This window comes from Scardinius erythrophthalmus, assembly GCF_964197995.2.
Source record: "Scardinius erythrophthalmus genome assembly, chromosome: 24".
Lineage (NCBI taxonomy): Eukaryota > Metazoa > Chordata > Actinopteri > Cypriniformes > Leuciscidae > Scardinius > Scardinius erythrophthalmus.
In genome coordinates, this window is record NC_138244.1 from 17,479,193 (window position 1) to 17,497,274 (window position 18,082).

The 18,082-nt window shown below is 42.9% G+C and overlaps 1 protein-coding gene across 1 annotated transcript in view; it reads left to right on the forward strand.

Annotated features, from left to right (window-relative positions):
- The window catches only part of usp3 (ubiquitin specific peptidase 3), a 19,153-nt gene extending 4,931 nt beyond the window's left edge, over nt 1–14,222 (forward strand). Inside the window, exons 5-15 of the mRNA XM_081356281.1 lie at nt 56–137; nt 1,616–1,698; nt 2,412–2,525; nt 3,073–3,186; nt 4,074–4,220; nt 11,633–11,739; nt 11,815–11,895; nt 11,987–12,105; nt 12,197–12,310; nt 13,053–13,120; nt 13,308–14,222. Coding sequence (XP_081212407.1) covers nt 56–137; nt 1,616–1,698; nt 2,412–2,525; nt 3,073–3,186; nt 4,074–4,220; nt 11,633–11,739; nt 11,815–11,895; nt 11,987–12,105; nt 12,197–12,310; nt 13,053–13,120; nt 13,308–13,473 — 1,195 coding nt within the window. The 3' untranslated portion in view covers nt 13,474–14,222. The remainder of the gene's footprint in view (nt 1–55; nt 138–1,615; nt 1,699–2,411; nt 2,526–3,072; nt 3,187–4,073; nt 4,221–11,632; nt 11,740–11,814; nt 11,896–11,986; nt 12,106–12,196; nt 12,311–13,052; nt 13,121–13,307) is intronic.
- The last annotated feature ends 3,860 nt before the right edge of the window (nt 14,223–18,082 follow it).

Below are 18,082 nucleotides of genomic sequence, written 5' to 3' on the forward strand. Positions count from 1 at the left end.
CAATCATCATCACATGAATGCATTGTTTTTGAAACGATTTATTCTCTTTGTTCAGCTCTGTGTCTAATACCGACAGACAGAGGAAGAGAAAGCTGTCGGACAGTTCTTTTCATGACAGCAAGCTGAAGAAAGACAGCGTAAGTTGAATTTGATTCTAGATATGTGTGCAAAAGGGCCCAGTGTGCTGAGAAATGGTTCAGAAAAAATATTATATATATATTATATAGTGTAGTGAATTTAATATTTTAATAAAATACAAAAAAATAAAAAATAATTCATTGATGCATATTAAATATAACTTAAAAATAGTAAATGCTTTGTAAATTTAACTAGTGGTGTGTAGTGTTGTCAAAAATATCGATATTTCGATAAATATCGATACTGAAATACCTGAACGATACCAATACTAATGTCCCGAAGTATCGATACTCCTATACTAGCCGAGCTGTCACTTAAACTTCTCTCCAAAGGCGCATTGACAAACACCACACGTGACCGCACTCGTCTCATTCGCTCTGTTTAAATAGCAAAAGTGAAGTGAATGGAAAGATAGCGAGTTTTTTTTAAATTCTGAAAACAGACTTAATTAAACGAACAAGCTCCAGTGGGACCATTTAGCAGCATGTACCTGTATGCTACTCAGCATCAATGGGTCACCTCTTTCTGAATTCCCCTATAACTAACTGTAACTCCCCTGTAACTTCTCATTTTAACTTTTCTGAAACATTAACCAAGATGGCCTAGTATTGTTGTTATGAGTGTGTTGTCTCGTTTTTCCACTGTAATTCTTAAAGTTAATATAGGCCTAATCTGAATGTGGAATCTTAGAAGTAAATATTTCAACTGTGGTCAAATGTAAATTAACTTGTGCCTATTTAACTTTATTCAAAAAAATATTATTTAATTCTGCAATTTGCCTTCATTAGCGATTACTGAGCTAGACTATGTCAATGGCATCACTGAATTCAATAATGAAATGCCTTTAACTGAAAATTGAATGTTTAATCTTATTATACATTACTGACACTCTATCCTCCAATTTGATACTGTTAAGTGTTTTGACACAATCTTTATTGTTAAAAGCACTATATAAATAAAGGTAACTTGACTTGACTTCATGTCGATCCAGTGAGCATTGTTATCACGCACGTTTGTGTTTAAATCTATTCATCAAATAATAACGTTGATGTATTAACCAGCATTTATGACCGATAAACAATGCATTTGTTACAGTATATTTTAATCTTTGATAACAGTAGGTAATAAAAATACAACAGCTCATAGCTCTGGTCCAAAGAAAAAATATTAACAGATAGAACTCAGGACATTTTTATAAAATATACCTCATTGTCATGTTCTAGACTTGTTATATTCTTATTTATATTTTATATTAAATAAAAAAAATCCCCCCTTAATATTGTGGCAGTTTTTCTCCGTGGTATCGAAAATGGTATCGAATATCGATATTTTTTAAGGTATCGTATCGAAGTTAGAAATTCTAGTATTGTGACAACACTAGTGGTGTGTATACATTCACTATTAGTTTAAATTATGTATGCATACTTTTTTCAAATGTGTGCTGGTTCCATTATTTTTCTGAAATGTCCCCACACAGGACGGCACTCTAGCACACTGTGCCACAGGCCTCCGCAATCTGGGCAACACCTGCTTCATGAATGCCATTCTCCAGTCCCTGAGGTAAGAGCAACCCCCATGACCCCGAGCCAAGGGCAGCCGGCGATGTGTGTGTGTGTGTGTGTGTGTGTGTGTGTGTGTGTGTGTGTGTGTGTGGGGCCCGGCTGGAGGAGCTCGAGTGGCTCTCTGCTCTCTGTGGCCAGTGAGCTGGCTGGAGTAGAGCTTGATGGGAAGCCAGGTGAAGGATTAGGCCGTCTGCCCACTCATCACAGCCAACCTTACACTGGCTAAACTGCAGCGAGTAACTCATGCCAAATATCATAATATCTAGGCCTATGAACTAGTGAGGGGAAGCATTGAACATTGTCGTCATTTATTCGCTTTCTTATTGTTCCTTTGGATTTAGTCAAGTTACAGATGATCGGAAAAGCTATTTTTCTTCGAGCAAATAATTTTTGAATAATCATTATTTAATTATTATAATGTCATAATTATTTTTAACCTGTCATGGGTCTTTTTATTGATGTGCTGCATTGGTTTTAAGGCCTGGATAAGGTTTAAATCTACCTAGAAGAAACCTTTCCATTTGCAGAATTTTGCTGGTCATAATCCATGGAAAAGGAAGCTTTGGCAAGGTTTCTGAGGATTCAGGCATATTGTCAGTGTTTAGTTTGCATTTTGGAAGATAAACTAAAAGGGCGTAAGGATTTTGAGTCATGTTTCAGTCAGAGACAGATCTGTTTAGTTAAACGCTGTTTTTTGTTTCCTGTCTCCAGTAACATCCAGGTGTTCAGCTGTTATTTCAAGGAGCTGCCCTCGGTGGCCTTACGAAGCGGGAAAACGGCAGGAAGGAGAATGTACCACACCAGGAGTCAGGGGGACAGCAGTGTGTAAGGTCCTCTCCACTGAATGGCAAAGAGGGGGGGGGGGGGGGGGGGGTCGAATGGTGTCCTTTATTTTAAATTAATAATATATCACATTATATAAAAAATATATATAAAATGTGAATTCCTGAAATTTTATATATATCACTTTTTTATTATTTAAAAACTTTTTTTAATTCAACTTACATATTTTAATCTTTAATTTGCTATAAATAAGTACAAATACAGTGTTTATCAACTGTTTTTTTTTTTATGTTAAATTTTGATGTCTTGTTCTCGGTGGCCAAAACACAATGTGGTTCATGCAATCTGTTTATCCTGTATTTAATAGTTTTGGTCTTTTATTTTATTTTACTTTGTGTAGTTTGTTTATGGTTTTCGTGGATGAGAGCAGGTCATATATTTTGTTATCCTAATCACACAATTATATGTATTTAATCCATTGCATTAATCCAAGTTTTTTGTCTGCTCTCTGCCACCCCAGAACAGGCCTGACGTTTCAGTCCCTGTAATGTCCACTAAAATGCCAGCGTTTTTCTGCTCTGTTGTGCAGATCTCTGGTTGAGGAGTTCAGGAAAACACTCTGTTCACTTTGGCAGGGGAGTCAGACCGCCTTCAGCCCAGACGCCCTCTTTTATGTCATTTGGAAAATAATGCCAAGTTTCAGGTATCATAAAATCACACCATGTATTACAATTTATTGCACAATTTATAAGACATACTACAAGTCACACTAAAATGCAATTCAATGTTTCATTATTCAAGCACCCAGAAAAATAATTTCTGTTTCATCCATTCTTGATAGTGGTCGACCGTTATGGATTTTGTTTGATGGCTTCTCAGAGAGCTGGATGGCCAATGGCTGATACAAAGCCGATATATGTGATTTCAGTTACAATATTATTTACTAATGTAAAGTTATATAATTAGAAATAAATAATTTGAACTGGATAAAAAAAAAAATCTGTAAAGTAAACAGATCTATTCTTTAGATAGGATCTTCTTGATTTTGTAATCTTATTATAGTAATTTTTACAAATATAGTTTTTGTATGTTTTCGCAAATAAACACCAGGTTTTCCACACTGCCAAAAAATAATGGCAATAATTAAAAAAAAATACCACATATTTTTACTTTCTGTGTGATGACATGTATTAAATATTACATTTTAAATGTAAAATGTTTACATTTGACTTCCGTAATTATATAAAATAATTGTAATAACAATGAGTAATATTAGTGACCTAAAATATTAAATGAGAAAAAATGTGTCCTTGATTGTGAAATATGCTGCCAGACCAAATACAGTTTTTTCTAAACCAATGCCTAAATCGCTATTTGATTATTGGTTAACATTATCCAATAGCCTGCATGGCCTCAGTGATGTCACCGGAAAAGCTAAATGTTTTCTTGGTTAATTTTGAAATAAAGTTTACGAAGTCAAAAAAAAATTTCTTTGAAGTAACACGTGCTAATGAATCTTCAAAAAATGCCAAGAACATCTTACAGAAAGTAACTGGGATCAGTTTTGATTTTTATCTGATGTTTTTGCAGGGGTTACCAGCAACAGGACGCCCACGAGTTCCTGCGCTACCTGCTGGATCATCTTCACAGAGAGATGCAGGGGAGCAAGAACGGGTCGCCCAGTCCCGCCCTGACCCCGGACCGACCCAAACATGCCTCCGAGAGCAAATGCTGCATGTATGATACCCCTCTGAACACATATATTTGTAATTTCTACTCCCATGTCTTCCTTTGTTTGGACAAACAGATAGTCCTGCCCAAAACTTAAGCCGCCTTTACACTATCTCTGACATTCGCATACAATTGTCACATTTATTCCCCTAGTGGCAGTTGCACGTAACTTTCAAATTGGTCATAAGTAACTGTTACCTGCTGCTTATTCACTATGTTAAAATGAGTAGAAGTCACCGATTGGTTTTGTTGATTAACGGGCACCAATATCCGATTGCTGGAATGATCGTCAGAAATCCATATTGATCGTTTTTCCGGGTTGAATCTGTTGCTTGAGTGGCTGAGAAGGGTCCGCTGTCATTATACAGTACGAGAGCGGCCTCTAGAGGTGAAACAGTGCGGTCCAACCTAGTTTTTGTTATCGGGAAAATCCCCTAAAAATGAATTATGTGAATTAATGATTTGAATGAAGGTGTGAATCATGTATCCACACAAAACAAATGACACCCAACATGTCTGAAAGAAAAAGTAGGTTTTCTTGGGCGAAACAATGTGAAAAATTATTAAATCATTATTTATTTCCGAAATATTCATGAAATGGTGTTTAAAGAACGATGTTTTAGTGGAAAAATACTGTTCATTCTCCCCTCGCGCTCATAGTGTTGATTACATTTCAGATCCGAAATTTCTGCATATGCATATGTTTGGAACTCCTCAAAGCTCCCGTACTACTCGACATCAAAAACTTCCGGTCTGTCACTTGTTCAGAAATTCTGGAGAGGCAGCTTTACGCCACTGGTTAAGCAAGAACTTGATATTTTGGACCACTCAAACAAACGCAGAGTTTTTATAAATATATATACAAAAAATGCACAACTTGTCTTCAGTGAACTACATTTTTTCCTAGTCAGAGCGGTACACAGATGGTTCGGGGCAAATTTCTAATTCGAGGTAGGTCTATCTCAGCAGGCCGCCCCTCGTTCCATATCTCCCCTGCTAGTTTAGCGAGTACGTGGGCAGCAGTGATAAAGATAACTCTTTACGGCACGCAGAGGGAAGTCTCTCTCGTATACAGAGACTGCTGTTCCCACACTTGCCTGCTGCTAGAGGCAGAGCCACCCTGTTGTGTTTGTATTAATAGCAGCAGACAAGTGAGGAAGCCCCCAGCCTGGGCTGTGAGGGTGACCTGAGTGGATTTGCAGGGTTATTGAAAAGGAAGTGCAGTGTTGTGTCGTGCTCACTGGATTGTGCGGAACAAAATGGCAGGTTAATCCTTCTGCGAATAGATGTACTAAATGTGCTTTCACAAGGGCCTGATTCTGTTGAACACATTTGGGAAACGGTACTGGTTTATTTAAACAGTACCTATTATTCCCTGTTCGAAGTCTTCATGTTGTTTTTGGGGTCTACTGGAATAGGTTTTCATGCTTGAAAACATTATTTTTCACAAGTTTGACATTGTTGCAGCACCTCTCTTCACAGTCTGTCTGTAACGCTCCATTTAGTTCCGGTCTCTATGAAGCCCCTCCTTCCAAAAAGCACAATGTGCTCTGATTGGTTGATTGGTTCAGTGTGTTGTGATTGGTTAACCTCTTTGAGCGTGTTTGGGAAATGTCACAGCCCTTACCAATAACCGCCAGTTTCAACACACTACTAGCCCAACTCAGTCAGGCCTCGCCCCTTTTTTTTGCATAGGACTTGGGCGGGAATTATTTAAATGAGGAGTATTATGATGTGGCCATTCCCTGACGAAAAACTCAAGACTACAATCAAGGCGTTTCAGGGAGTTCAGAAACAGTGTGCTGTGTGCAAAACGTCTCTGGTTACTTGCGTAACCTATGTTCTCTGAATAGGGAACGAGACGCTGCGGATAGCGCAGTGGGATATTCTCTGAATGTGCCGATTGTCTGAAGCCCTATAAAATCACGCCAATTCATTGGCTGATGGCGCTCGCGCAGTCTGGCTCCGCCCCGACGCTCTTACGTCGCATCATTACATATTCGCGCGCGCGCCATCTGTCCTCAGATTTCTCTGCCGAAAAGAAAACTGTCAGCAGCGCGAGGAGCTTGGCAGCTAACGCAGCGTCTCGTTCCCTATTCAGAAAACATAGGTTACGCAAGTAACCAGAGACGTTCTCTTTCATAGGTTCACTCAACGCTGCGGATAGCGCAGTGGGAACAGACTACCAAACTCGCCAAGCTAGAGCGCTTTCCATGACTGGTACAAAAATAGACAACGACCAAGAGGAGTTCAAACAGAAAGAACCTGGGAACCCGGGGTCATGTCAAGATCCAAATTATAGAACCTTACAAAAGTGTGCGGAGAGGACCAGCCTGCCGCAACACAAATGTCCTCCAAAAGTGCTCCTCTAAAAAGAGCTTGAGAAGATGCCACACTTCTGGTGGAATGTGCTCTAATGCTAAGAGGTGAAGGAAAGCCACGCACCTCGTAAGCCAACGAGATAGCTTCTGTAACCCAGTGAGAAATCCTCTGCTTTGACGCAGCAAGCCCACGGCGGCCAGCACCGAAGCAAACCAGAAGCTGGTTAGATTTCCTCCAACCGCCTGAGCGGTCTACATATATCTTAAGAGAACGAACTGGGCAGAGCAAGTTAAGCTTCCTATCTTCCTCAGAAGAAAATGGAGGAGGGTGGAAAGCGTTAAGGTTAACCACCTGCGAGCGGAAAGTTGTGGAAAGAACTTTGGGAACATACCCTGGTCTCGGCCTCAAGGAAACCTTGACCAAGCCAGGAGCAAAGTCCAAGCAAGACTCGCTAACAGAAAGAGCTTGTAAGTCTCCTACACGCTTTAATGATGACAAAGCCAACAAAAGAGAAACCTTGAGAGTCAGAATCCGCTCCGGAGCTGACTCCAAGGGCTCAAAGGGAGCCTTCGTCAAACCCTCTAGGACAACAGAAAGGTCCCATGAGGGAACTCTAGGGGAGCGAGCCGGTTTCAGGCGCTTAACCCCACGCATGAAGGCCGAAACTAACCTTAGTTTCCCCAGGGGAATCTCGTCCGATTCCCTATGCGCTGCAATAGCTGCGACATAAACTCTGAGAGTGGTAGCAGCTGCTCCAGAAGCAAACTTCTCCTGCAGGAATTCCAATACTGAACCAACAGGGCAGTTAACTGGACTCCTATCATGTGCTAAGCACCATGTCTCAAACACCTTCCATTTGGAAGAATATAGCCTCCTTGTTGAAGGGGCTCTAGCACTCGCAATGGTCTCCTGAACGTCAGATGGGAGATCAGAACTTAATGCTAACAGCCTCTGATCGGCCAAACATACAGCTTCCACATGTCCGGGCGAGGATGCCATATCCTGCCCTGCAGTTGGGACAGCAGGTCCTCCCTGACCGGGATCTTCCAGGGGGAAGATTCCAGCAGAGGAATTAGCTCCGAAAACCATGGCTGGGACGGCCAGAACGGAGCTACCAGGAGGAGGCGGACTCCGCTCTCTCTCACTCTGGCCAAGACCGCCTGGATCAGTTTGATGGGCGGAAAGGCATAGAGTTTCCGCGTTGGCCAAGGGTGAGCGAACGCATCTATCCCTAATGGAGCCGGGGGACTCAGGGAGAACCAAAGCGGGCATTGGGACGACTCTTGAGATGCAAAGAGGTCCACTTCCGCTTCTCCGAAAACCTCCCAGATCAGGGCCACTGCCTGGCGGTTCAACATCCATTCTCCCGATCTGAGTTTCTGCCTCAACAGAAAGTCTGCTGCGAGGTTCAGAATCCCTGGGACATGAACTGCTCTCAGAGAAAGGAATCTGCTCTGAGACCACAGGAGAAGGTGACGCGCATGCCTGTTCAGGGTGCGTGACCGAGAACCCCCCTGTCGGTTTACATGAGACACCACTGTCATGTTGTCTGTCCTGACAATTACATGGTGTCCCTCCAGAAGAGGGAGAAAATGATGCAGAGCCAGAAAAACGGCTCTTAACTCCAGGCAGTTGATGTGCCAAGAGTGAGTCTCGCCAGTCCAGACGCCACATGCTGGTCTGCCCTCGAAAACTGCTCCCCAGCCGGTGAGAGAGGCATCCGTCGTAATCATCTGGCGACGAAATACCGCACCCATGCTGACCCCTTTTTGAAGAAAAAGAGGGTCCCGCCAAACTGACAGGGCTCGAAAGCAACTGCGCGATACCTTCAGTAGGCGAAGGGTTGGCCCGGAGGGCCGAACCCCTGAGAGCTTCATCCACCACATGAAAGGTCTCATGTGGAGCAGGCCCAGCGGTAGCACGGAGGAGGCCGCGGCCATAAGGCCCAGCATCCTGCGGCAAGTGCCCACAGACACATGGTGGCCTAGCGAAAAACGGGCCACGCATGTCGTCAGACTGGAAATCCGTGCAGGAGCCAATCGGGCCTGCATGAGAACGGAATCCATGTTCACTCCCAAGAAAACGGTGCTCTGAGCCGGAGCAAGAACACTCTTCTCCGAGTTCAACCTCAAACCGAGAGACTGGATATGACTCAGGACGATGTCTCTGTGGTGGGTCACTAACTCCCTGGATTGGGCTAAAATGAGCCAATCGTCCAGGTAATTTAGAATACGGATGCCCTGGAGCCGCAATGGGGCCAGAGCTGCATCCATACACTTTGTGAATGTCCTCGGGGCCAGAGCGAGGCCGAATGGAAGGACCCTGTACTGGAACGCTCTTTCTCCAAAGGCGAACCTGAGGAACTGCCTGTGTCGCCGTACAACCTGGATGTGAAAGTAAGCATCCTTTAGGTCTACTGTCACAAACCAATCCCCTGGCCGAATCTGAGATATGATAGCTTTCAGCGTCAACATCTTGAATTTCCCTTTGTAAAGGGCGAAGTTCAGTCGGCGGAGGTCCAGTATGGGACGCAAACCGCCGCCCTTCTTCGGGACCAGGAAATAGCGGCTGTAAAAGCCCCGTTCGGTTTCCCCTGAAGGAACCTCTTCTATCGCTCCTTTGAGAAGGAGGGATGAAATTTCCTGCTGAAGTACAGAAGCCTGAGTGGCGCTGTCTACTATGGTAGGAAAGACCCCGTTGAAACAAGGGGGATTACGGCAAAACTGAAGAGTGTAGCCGAACCGAACTGTGCGAAGAACCCAAGACGATACCCCTGGTAAGCGCTCCCACTCTTGAAAGAAATGTGAGAGAGGAAGAGGGATGTTGTAATGCAGACGACATACCTGAGTGAGGGTGCCGTGTTGACGTTCGTGGGGTAGAGAAGTTGACCGTGCAGGAGAGCCCTTGGCGTCCTGGCACGTGATGGGAGGCATCGATGCTGGGGTCATGGTGACCAGGTCCGCCTGTTCCGGAGGAAAGCGAAAAGTGCCTCCGAGGATGCGACCGGCAGTTATAGAGAGTGTCGGGGGTGAGGGGAGAAAGCAAAAAGCGTCTCCTTCCTCCCGCGCCGGGCTGAGTCGAGATGGTGAAAAATGGCCTGCACTTCGAGACACTCTGAGTGGCGAAGGTGACAGGGCAAGGAAAGGAGAGCTGGGAGGTGGGCAGAAACGCTTGCGCGGTCTGTCCCAACCTTGAGGAAGCAGAGGAGCTCTCCTTTTTCCGACCGGAGGGTCAGGAACGGCTCTGGGCCGCCGGAGCGGTCGGTTTGTCGGACCGCTTCATCTGGAGGCGCTTGTGAGGCCGTTGACGGGGAAACGGGCGACCGCGGGCTCCCCAAACCGTGGTAGGTGGGGGATGCACCGGTTCGCTCCTCCTGGAAGAGAACTCCGGTCTAAAAGAGGGACGTTCTCTGGGTCGAACAGGGGAGGGAGCAGAAGGTTCCCTAGCCCTCCTGGGCATGAACTGTCTGAACGCGGCCGATTGGGATTTGGAGGAGCGGAATTTCTCAACCACTGTGTTGACCGCCTCACCAAACAAACCTGTTTGAGAAATGGGGGCGTCCAGGAGGAAAACCTTCTCCTTGTCACGGATCTCCGTGAGATTAAGCCACAAGTGGCGCTCCACCGCAACGGAACCAGCCATAGAGCGACCTATAGCACGTGCTGTATGTTTGGTGGCTCTTAAGGCTAAATCCGTAGCCTTACGAAGCTCCTTGACTGCTTCAGGGGTCATGCCATCGCCCTCGTCCATTTCCTTCAGGACGTCTGCTTGGTAGGCCTGAAGAATGGCCATAGTGTGCAGGGACATGCCTGCCTGCCCAGCCGCCATGTAGGATTTCCCAATTAGAGAGGAGGTAGTCCTACATGCTTTAGAGGGGAGGAGGGGGCGCGATTTCCAGGACGGCGCAGAGGACGGAGCAAGATGGTCGGCTAAAGTCTCCTCAATCGCCGGAACGGCGGAATAGCCCTGTTCCACAGAACCTACTAGGTTGGTGAAATCAGCAGCTGCCGCATTAGTGAGGCGCGCAGAGAAAGGCTGCTTCCAGGATCTGGAAATTTCGTGATGCAGATCACTGAAAAATGGCAGCTTTCTCCGTTGAGGCCTAGAATTAGGGCCACTGAGAAGTCTCTCGTCGAGATTCGCGGGGCTCGTCGGGCCAATCAATAGCGAGCTTCTCCGTAGCGCGCGAAAGTACATCAACGAGCTCCGCGTAGGCCGCGCTTCCTGGCCGCTAGGCGGGATAACCTCGTCGGCGAGAGTAGGCCCGAAATCCTCGGAGTCGGAAGCCTCGGTAAAAAGTACATCCTCCAGCCCGAAAGAAACCACGTCGCGTGCTCCCGGGCTGGGGCGCAAATAATCATATGAAAATTCGACTGGCATGCCTCGCGCGTGCCGAGGGGAGGGAGGGAGAGAAAGAGCGGGGCTCGTCTGCTCGAACTCCACATCCTCAAGCTCTACATCCGAACCCCAAGTCGCGGATCCTCGAGAGGCCTCGGGAGCGCGACAGGGGGGGACGAATGATTCCCTCTCAAAAACCGCGAGCCGCGATTTGAGGGTTTTGAGCAACAAATTTTCACAGAATTTGCATTTAGACGATCCTATGACTGCCTCGCGCGCATGTGAAAAACCCAAACATTTAACACACTTACTGTGCGGGTCGTCGTTAGCGATGTAACGAGCACATGGCGGAGAACAGCGTCGGTATTCCATGGCAACTTCACCGTAAGGAGAAACAGAGTTCCGCTTGAACAGTCGCAGAAGCGCCGAGAACAATCCAGAAGTCGTATGAGCTTAGAAAAATCAAGAGCGAAGGGCAACGTGACCGCTTCGTTCTGAAGGTAGAGAAATCTGAGGACAGATGGCGCGCGCGCGAATATGTAATGATGCGACGTAAGAGCGTCGGGGCGGAGCCAGACTGCGCGAGCGCCATCAGCCAATGAATTGGCGTGATTTTATAGGGCTTCAGACAATCGGCACATTCAGAGAATATCCCACTGCGCTATCCGCAGCGTTGAGCGAACCTATGAAAGAGAACTCCCATTGGAGTGATAATAGGAACCCTTTAATAATGCAAAGCGGTTTTGCTTTTCTGCTAGAAACGGGACCTCCACTATCGTTACATCTGTGTTTGGTGGCGTCCTACAGAATGAGGTGTACTGCTTGATATGTGGCACGGAGTCTCGGAAATTTGATCCATTCCTAGGTGAGTCGTCAATCTGGTTCATCAGCTCTAAAAGCTTTTGTTGCCATGGTTATGCCAAATCTTGCTCTCCTCCAGATCTCTCATTGGACATTCCCAGCCAATTCAGAATCAAGACCACAAAAGACCAAGAGCCGGGGCCAACGTGCACTTTGAAAGGTAAGAGATGTTATTAGTAACTATTAAATTCAGTTCATTTTGTTCTCCAGTAACACTAATAGGTTGTGTGCCGTCTCTCTGCCGGCTACAGATTGCCTTTATAGTTTCACAGACCTTGAGGAACTTGATGAAACTGAGCTCTACATGTGTCACAAGTGCAAAAAGCGACAAAAGTCCACTAAGAAATTCTGGATCCAGAAACTGCCCAAGGTGATTGAAGTAGCCTATGGAAATATCTAATTTTGAATTCTCATGTTTCATGTAGTTTGTAACGGTTATATGATGTCTTGTGCATGTGCAGGTGCTTTGTTTGCATCTGAAGAGGTTCCACTGGACAGCGTTTCTGAGGAATAAGATTGACACCTATGTAGAGTTTCCCATGCGTGGCCTTGACATGAAAAGCTACTTGTTAGAGGTGAGCGCTAACCATTTAATTCTGTTAATACTGTAATAATGTTACTTATAACTGAAGAATGTTTTTTTGGGGGCAATTTATGCACTTAATTAATATATAAATTTCATTAAATTTAATTAAATATTATTTATAATTATAATAGTATAAAGTGTACATACACACATACTTTATTATGCTATTACTTTATATATTAAGTAATTAAATTATTTTAATATGATTATATTCATTATCTAATATAAAAAAACAATCATTATATATATATATATATATATATATATATATATATATATTAGTCATTATTACCCTTCAAATATATTAACATATTTTAATATAATTTAATAATCATTTATATTTTTTCATACATAATATTCAAGTATAAAATAGATACAAAACATTAAAATTCATTACATCAAATATATTACTATTAGATATTAATTATAATACTTTTTGTTATATTTCATATTTAAAGAAACATAAGTAGATAATGATAAATACAATTACTATTAATATTTATTCATATATAAAGTAGTAAAATAATAAAGCAATATTCATATTACTATACTATAAATAAATTGATTATTAATTTAAGATAATTGAATACTAATTCGTATTTACATTAAAAAAGTAATTATACCTTCAATCGATATGATTAAAATGATTACAATAATATTATATAATAAATATTCTTATTATTATATGATTGTTGTTATATAAAATATAACAATTTTGTAATTATATTCAGCCTGAAAACAGCTTGCCTGAGAGAGGCCTGTATGATCTTGCTGCAGTGGTGGTGCATCATGGGTCTGGGTAAGTACAAGCTTGTAGCATACAACTCATTTACCAACCTGAACATCTGTTTCATTGTCATCCACTAGGGGGGGATGTTATATCAGTAGCGGTTTCCTATTATTTCCTGTTATGTCAATTCACACTCTGTACAGATAATCAGATCACAGATATATATACGATATTCCATCTCCATCCTCTCCCGCAGCATCGGCTCAGGACATTACACGGCATACGGGCGTCACGAGGGCCGATGGTACCACTTCAACGACAGCACGGTCACTCTGGTCAATGAGGAGGCTGTGCTGAAAGCCAAGGCCTACATTCTGTTCTACACAGAGCACAGCGATCAAGAGAGTCAACCCAAGCTTTAAGACTTCAGTTATTGGACCTTCATACGTGTGCCGTCATCCGTCTCATGTCCTATGCTATCCAGTTATGTTTTCTCCGTCACAGAACCTCAGTATAAACCGAATTGCTGCTTACATTTTGACTTGATGACTTGCATTTAATAGACTGTCCCAGTTTTTTTTGTTTTCATATGCCACCAGTGTGAAATGAGATTCCAAAGGCAATTCTTCAGGGGGCTGAAAAAATTGACTGTAGAAACAAAATGCTTTACAATTGATTTTTTTTCTTAATCGAGTGTTTTTCCGTCTGCTGAAATGATGACAGCTGTCTCGTTTTTGTGTCAGACACTTGACGTTTCCTACTCACGCCAACGTTCTGCTCGCTGCTCCAGGAAGTTTTTTTTTCTGTTCAGCTTGGAAATTCATTCTTGTCCTCTGAGCCTGCTGTTCATTTGATCTAGGTTGGCATTGGAGGTATTTCCGAACCAAAACTTGAAATGTATGATTTTACGTAACAAAACGTGTCATTTTTTATCACAAAGCAGTAGTTGACTCAAACACAGCTATCACCTCACTAATGTGAAAATGAATTTTGAAGAGAAGGGTCCAGTAGTTCACATGTTTCGTTTTGTTTCGTTTCCTTTACGCTTGGAAATGTCTGACCTGATGTAAAGTTTCTGTCCTTTTAGAATTAAAGGGATGCATATTGTGCAAAAGCTGATTTGTGTTTTTATTATATTCTCATAATTAAAATGCATACAATGAATTATTGCATTTACTGGTCCATTTTGAAGCTTATTTTTTTAAGCTCAAACGTGCTGTGTAAAACGAGAATGAACCTCATTGGTTCTTGCTGAAGCTCAAACGTGCTGCGTAACACGAGAATGAACCTCATTGGTTCTTGCTGAAGCTCAAACGTGCTGCGTAACACGAGAATGAACCTCATTGGTTCTTGCTGAAGCTCAAACGTGCTGCGTAACATGAGAATGAACCTCATTGGTTCTTGCTGAAGCTCAAACGTGCTGCGTAACATGAGAATGAACCTCATTGGTTCTTGCTGAAGCTCAAACGTGCTGTGTAAAACGAGAATGAACCTCATTGGTTCTTGCTGAAGCTCAAACGTGCTGCGTAACACCAGAATGAACCTCATTGGTTCTTGCTGAAGCTCAAGCGTGCTGCGTAACACGAGAATGAACCTCATTGGTTCTTGCTGAAGCTCAAACGTGCTGCGTAACACCAGAATGAACCTCATTGGTTCTTGCTGAAGCTCAAACGTGCTGCGTAACACCAGAATGAACCTCATTGGTTCTTACTGAAGCTCAAACGTGCTGCGTAACACCAGAATGAACCTCATTGGTTCTTGCTGAAGCTCAAACGTGCTGCGTAACACGAGAATGAACCTCATTGGTTCTTGCTGAAGCTCAAACGTGCTGCGTAACACCAGAATGAACCTCATTGGTTCTTGCTGAAGCTCAAACGTGCTGCGTAACATGAGAATGAACCTCATTGGTTCTTGCTGAAGCTCAAACGTGCTGCGTAACATGAGAATGAACCTCATTGGTTCTTGCTGAAGCTCAAACGTGCTGCGTAACACGAGAATGAACCTCATTGGTTCTTGCTGAAGCTCAAACGTGCTGCGTAACATGAGAATGAACCTCATTGGTTCTTGCTGAAGCTCAAACGTGCTGCGTAACATGAGAATGAACCTCATTGGTTCTTGCTGAAGCTCAAACGTGCTGCGTAACACCAGAATGAACCTCATTGGTTCTTGCTGAAGCTCAAACGTGCTGCGTAACATGAGAATGAACCTCATTGGTTCTTGCTGAAGCTCAAACGTGCTGCGTAACACCAGAATGAACCTCATTGGTTCTTGCTGAAGCTCAAACGTGCTGCGTAACACGAGAATGAACCTCATTGGTTCTTGCTGAAGCTCAAACGTGCTGCGTAACACCAGAATGAACCTCATTGGTTCTTGCTGAAGCTCAAACGTGCTGCGTAACACCAGAATGAACCTCATTGGTTCTTGCTGAAGCTCAAACGTGCTGCGTAACACCAGAATGAACCTCATTGGTTCTTGCTGAAGCTCAAACGTGCTGCGTAACACCAGAATGAACCTCATTGGTTCAAGCAAACATGCTTGAACTTCCGTCTTAGTTAATGAATGTTTATATGTGAATAAAAGCACACAAGTTCATCAAATATAGCGATCAAGTCGGAAAATTTGGACTAAACTGCTCAACTCATATGGATCAATTTTACGATCTCTGAACTTTTTTTGAAGCGTCAAAGTGTCTGTTGCGTAGCTGTCTGGAGAGTACAGAAAGCTCTCAATTTCATCAAAAAGATCTTCCTTTGTGTTCTGACGATAAACGGAAGTCTTACGGGTTTGAAACGACATGAGGGTTAGTAATTCATCAGTATTTTCATATTTGACTGAACTATCCCTTTAAATATTATAACCCTGGTTCTGATTGACATATAAAAGGACCAAACATTCAATTTGGTACTATTTAGGACTGGGTGAAGATGAAATCCAGTGATTCATTCTTCTGTTAACATGATTTTGTTTCCAGAAGTTGTGCGAACCGAGCCAATCAGAATAGCTTGCCAAATAGAGGAAGTGCTTGGCATTTTTTGTGTGCTAATACGCGTCAGATGGTCCGTGGGTGTGTCGGCTTATGCTGGGACTAGCTATGCCCCACTTCCATATCAGTCATTGTAAATAGGGTAAAAATTAATAGATCAATGTTAATAATGAAAATAAAAATCCTAGAGGAAGTAAATCTAAAAATGCGACATATTTAAATATATGTCGTCAATACAAAGTCTTGCATTGCCAATCCCTTTCCAGTGTAATCAATTCTACGACACATTTGCGTGTGTAAAATAATATTAATATTTAAATATATGATAAAAGATAATATATATTTGATAATAAAATATTAGGTTAAAAATACATATTATATTGTTTATATATTATAAACTACCCATTGATCTCAATGTTAACCTGGGTGTATGTGACCAGGAATGAAGAACATTTGAAACTTTTCAAGTTTAGTTAACTTACATAATTTTATACAAAAGGACATGCCGTTCCTCAGTTTGAATTTGCTCGCATTGGGTTGAATGATTCTGGTACACACTGTTCTCTCATATGGGTGTGTGTTCAGTCAGAGTGTCACAATGTACAGGATTGCTTTTCTTTCCTCTGTTCTGCCCATGTAATTGCTCCAGGTGGAGTAGCTTTCTCCTTATCCTCGCTTGAAATATAGTTGCAAGTACACTAGTACTCTATATATTTTTTTTTCAAATGACCACTTACAGTGTTACCCACTGTGAAATGTAAATGCTGAATGGTTTTTAATGACGTAAAGCGCTCCAAAACAACAGCGTATGAGGGTGTGCATTGTTCCCATTGTGAGTATTTCTTTTCCTTCCTCCTCACTCCTTATATCAATTGTTGCCACCCACACACACTCCCGGGGACACACGCACACTGGGACTTCCCCACACGCCACGTGCAAGCGAAGAACAGGTGAGGAACAGCTGCTCACAGGTGTCTGAAGCTGTCACACTTTAGAAAGGACAACAACGTTCTCTCTCTCTCTCTCTCTCTCTCTCTCTCTCTCTCTCTCTCTCTCTCTCCTGTTAGGTCACAGCTGCCAATAAGATCACGTTGCTTGTGTTATCAAGTGCCACTGCGTCAGTCGCGGTATGTCATGATGACTCATTGAAAGTGACTCAAATGTTACAGACTGAAATCGCACTTTACTTGGAAAAACATTTGCCAGGTCCTCTGTGATTCACCTAATGATGGCAGGTGGTATTGGCAAATGACATATCAAGTGTAGTAGATATCGTCTAGATAATTCCAGTAAGGGGCAGGAATGCTGGCCTTGCTAATTTAAAAGTACACTTTGTTCAGTGCGCGCAAAACGTGCAGGACTGCAGCTCACTCTGTACTTTCTTTTTGACATGTTGCCAAAAACTAATGCCTTCCTTCCCCCCCCCCTAAACATTGTTTATTTGAGGCTTCTGACTAGTCTGACACAGCAATTTTGTCTCAACCAATGGTGTAAGATAGGTGTGGGTATCTGTTTGGCTGACCAATGGCAGATGACAAGGCGCATCGTAATCTTTGTCATTTCATTTGGTGCCGCAAAATTAGTTTATCTGCAGTATTGTTAGAAATATATTCATATTCAGTCAGGTATGTTATAACTTTTCACTGAAAATTTTGAAAACAAGGCGACTTATGTTTACACTCAAATTCTGGAAATTTGAGGACAAATTACTGGAGAGGCTTTTGTGTAAATGCAAGATGGAAACGGAATGCAATTCTGGAGTCTATGGGTTGTTTACAAAACTTTATGCGTTTTGGCCGTTCATTTACACGACAACAGCGTTTTGGGTGTCTGAAAACGCAAACTTTTGCATTTCAGTCTCAGTGTAAACAACAAAAACGCGAATCTCTGAAGACGATGACGTCATGCACATGCGTATTACGTGTTTAGTCTATAGTGTTTCATCGCCATCTAATGGATGGATTCATTTTCGTGGATCAGTGTGAATGGGGATTGTTTTGACAATGGTGCTGTCTGTACGCAGAAAACTCAAAGGAAAAAGTTTTCTG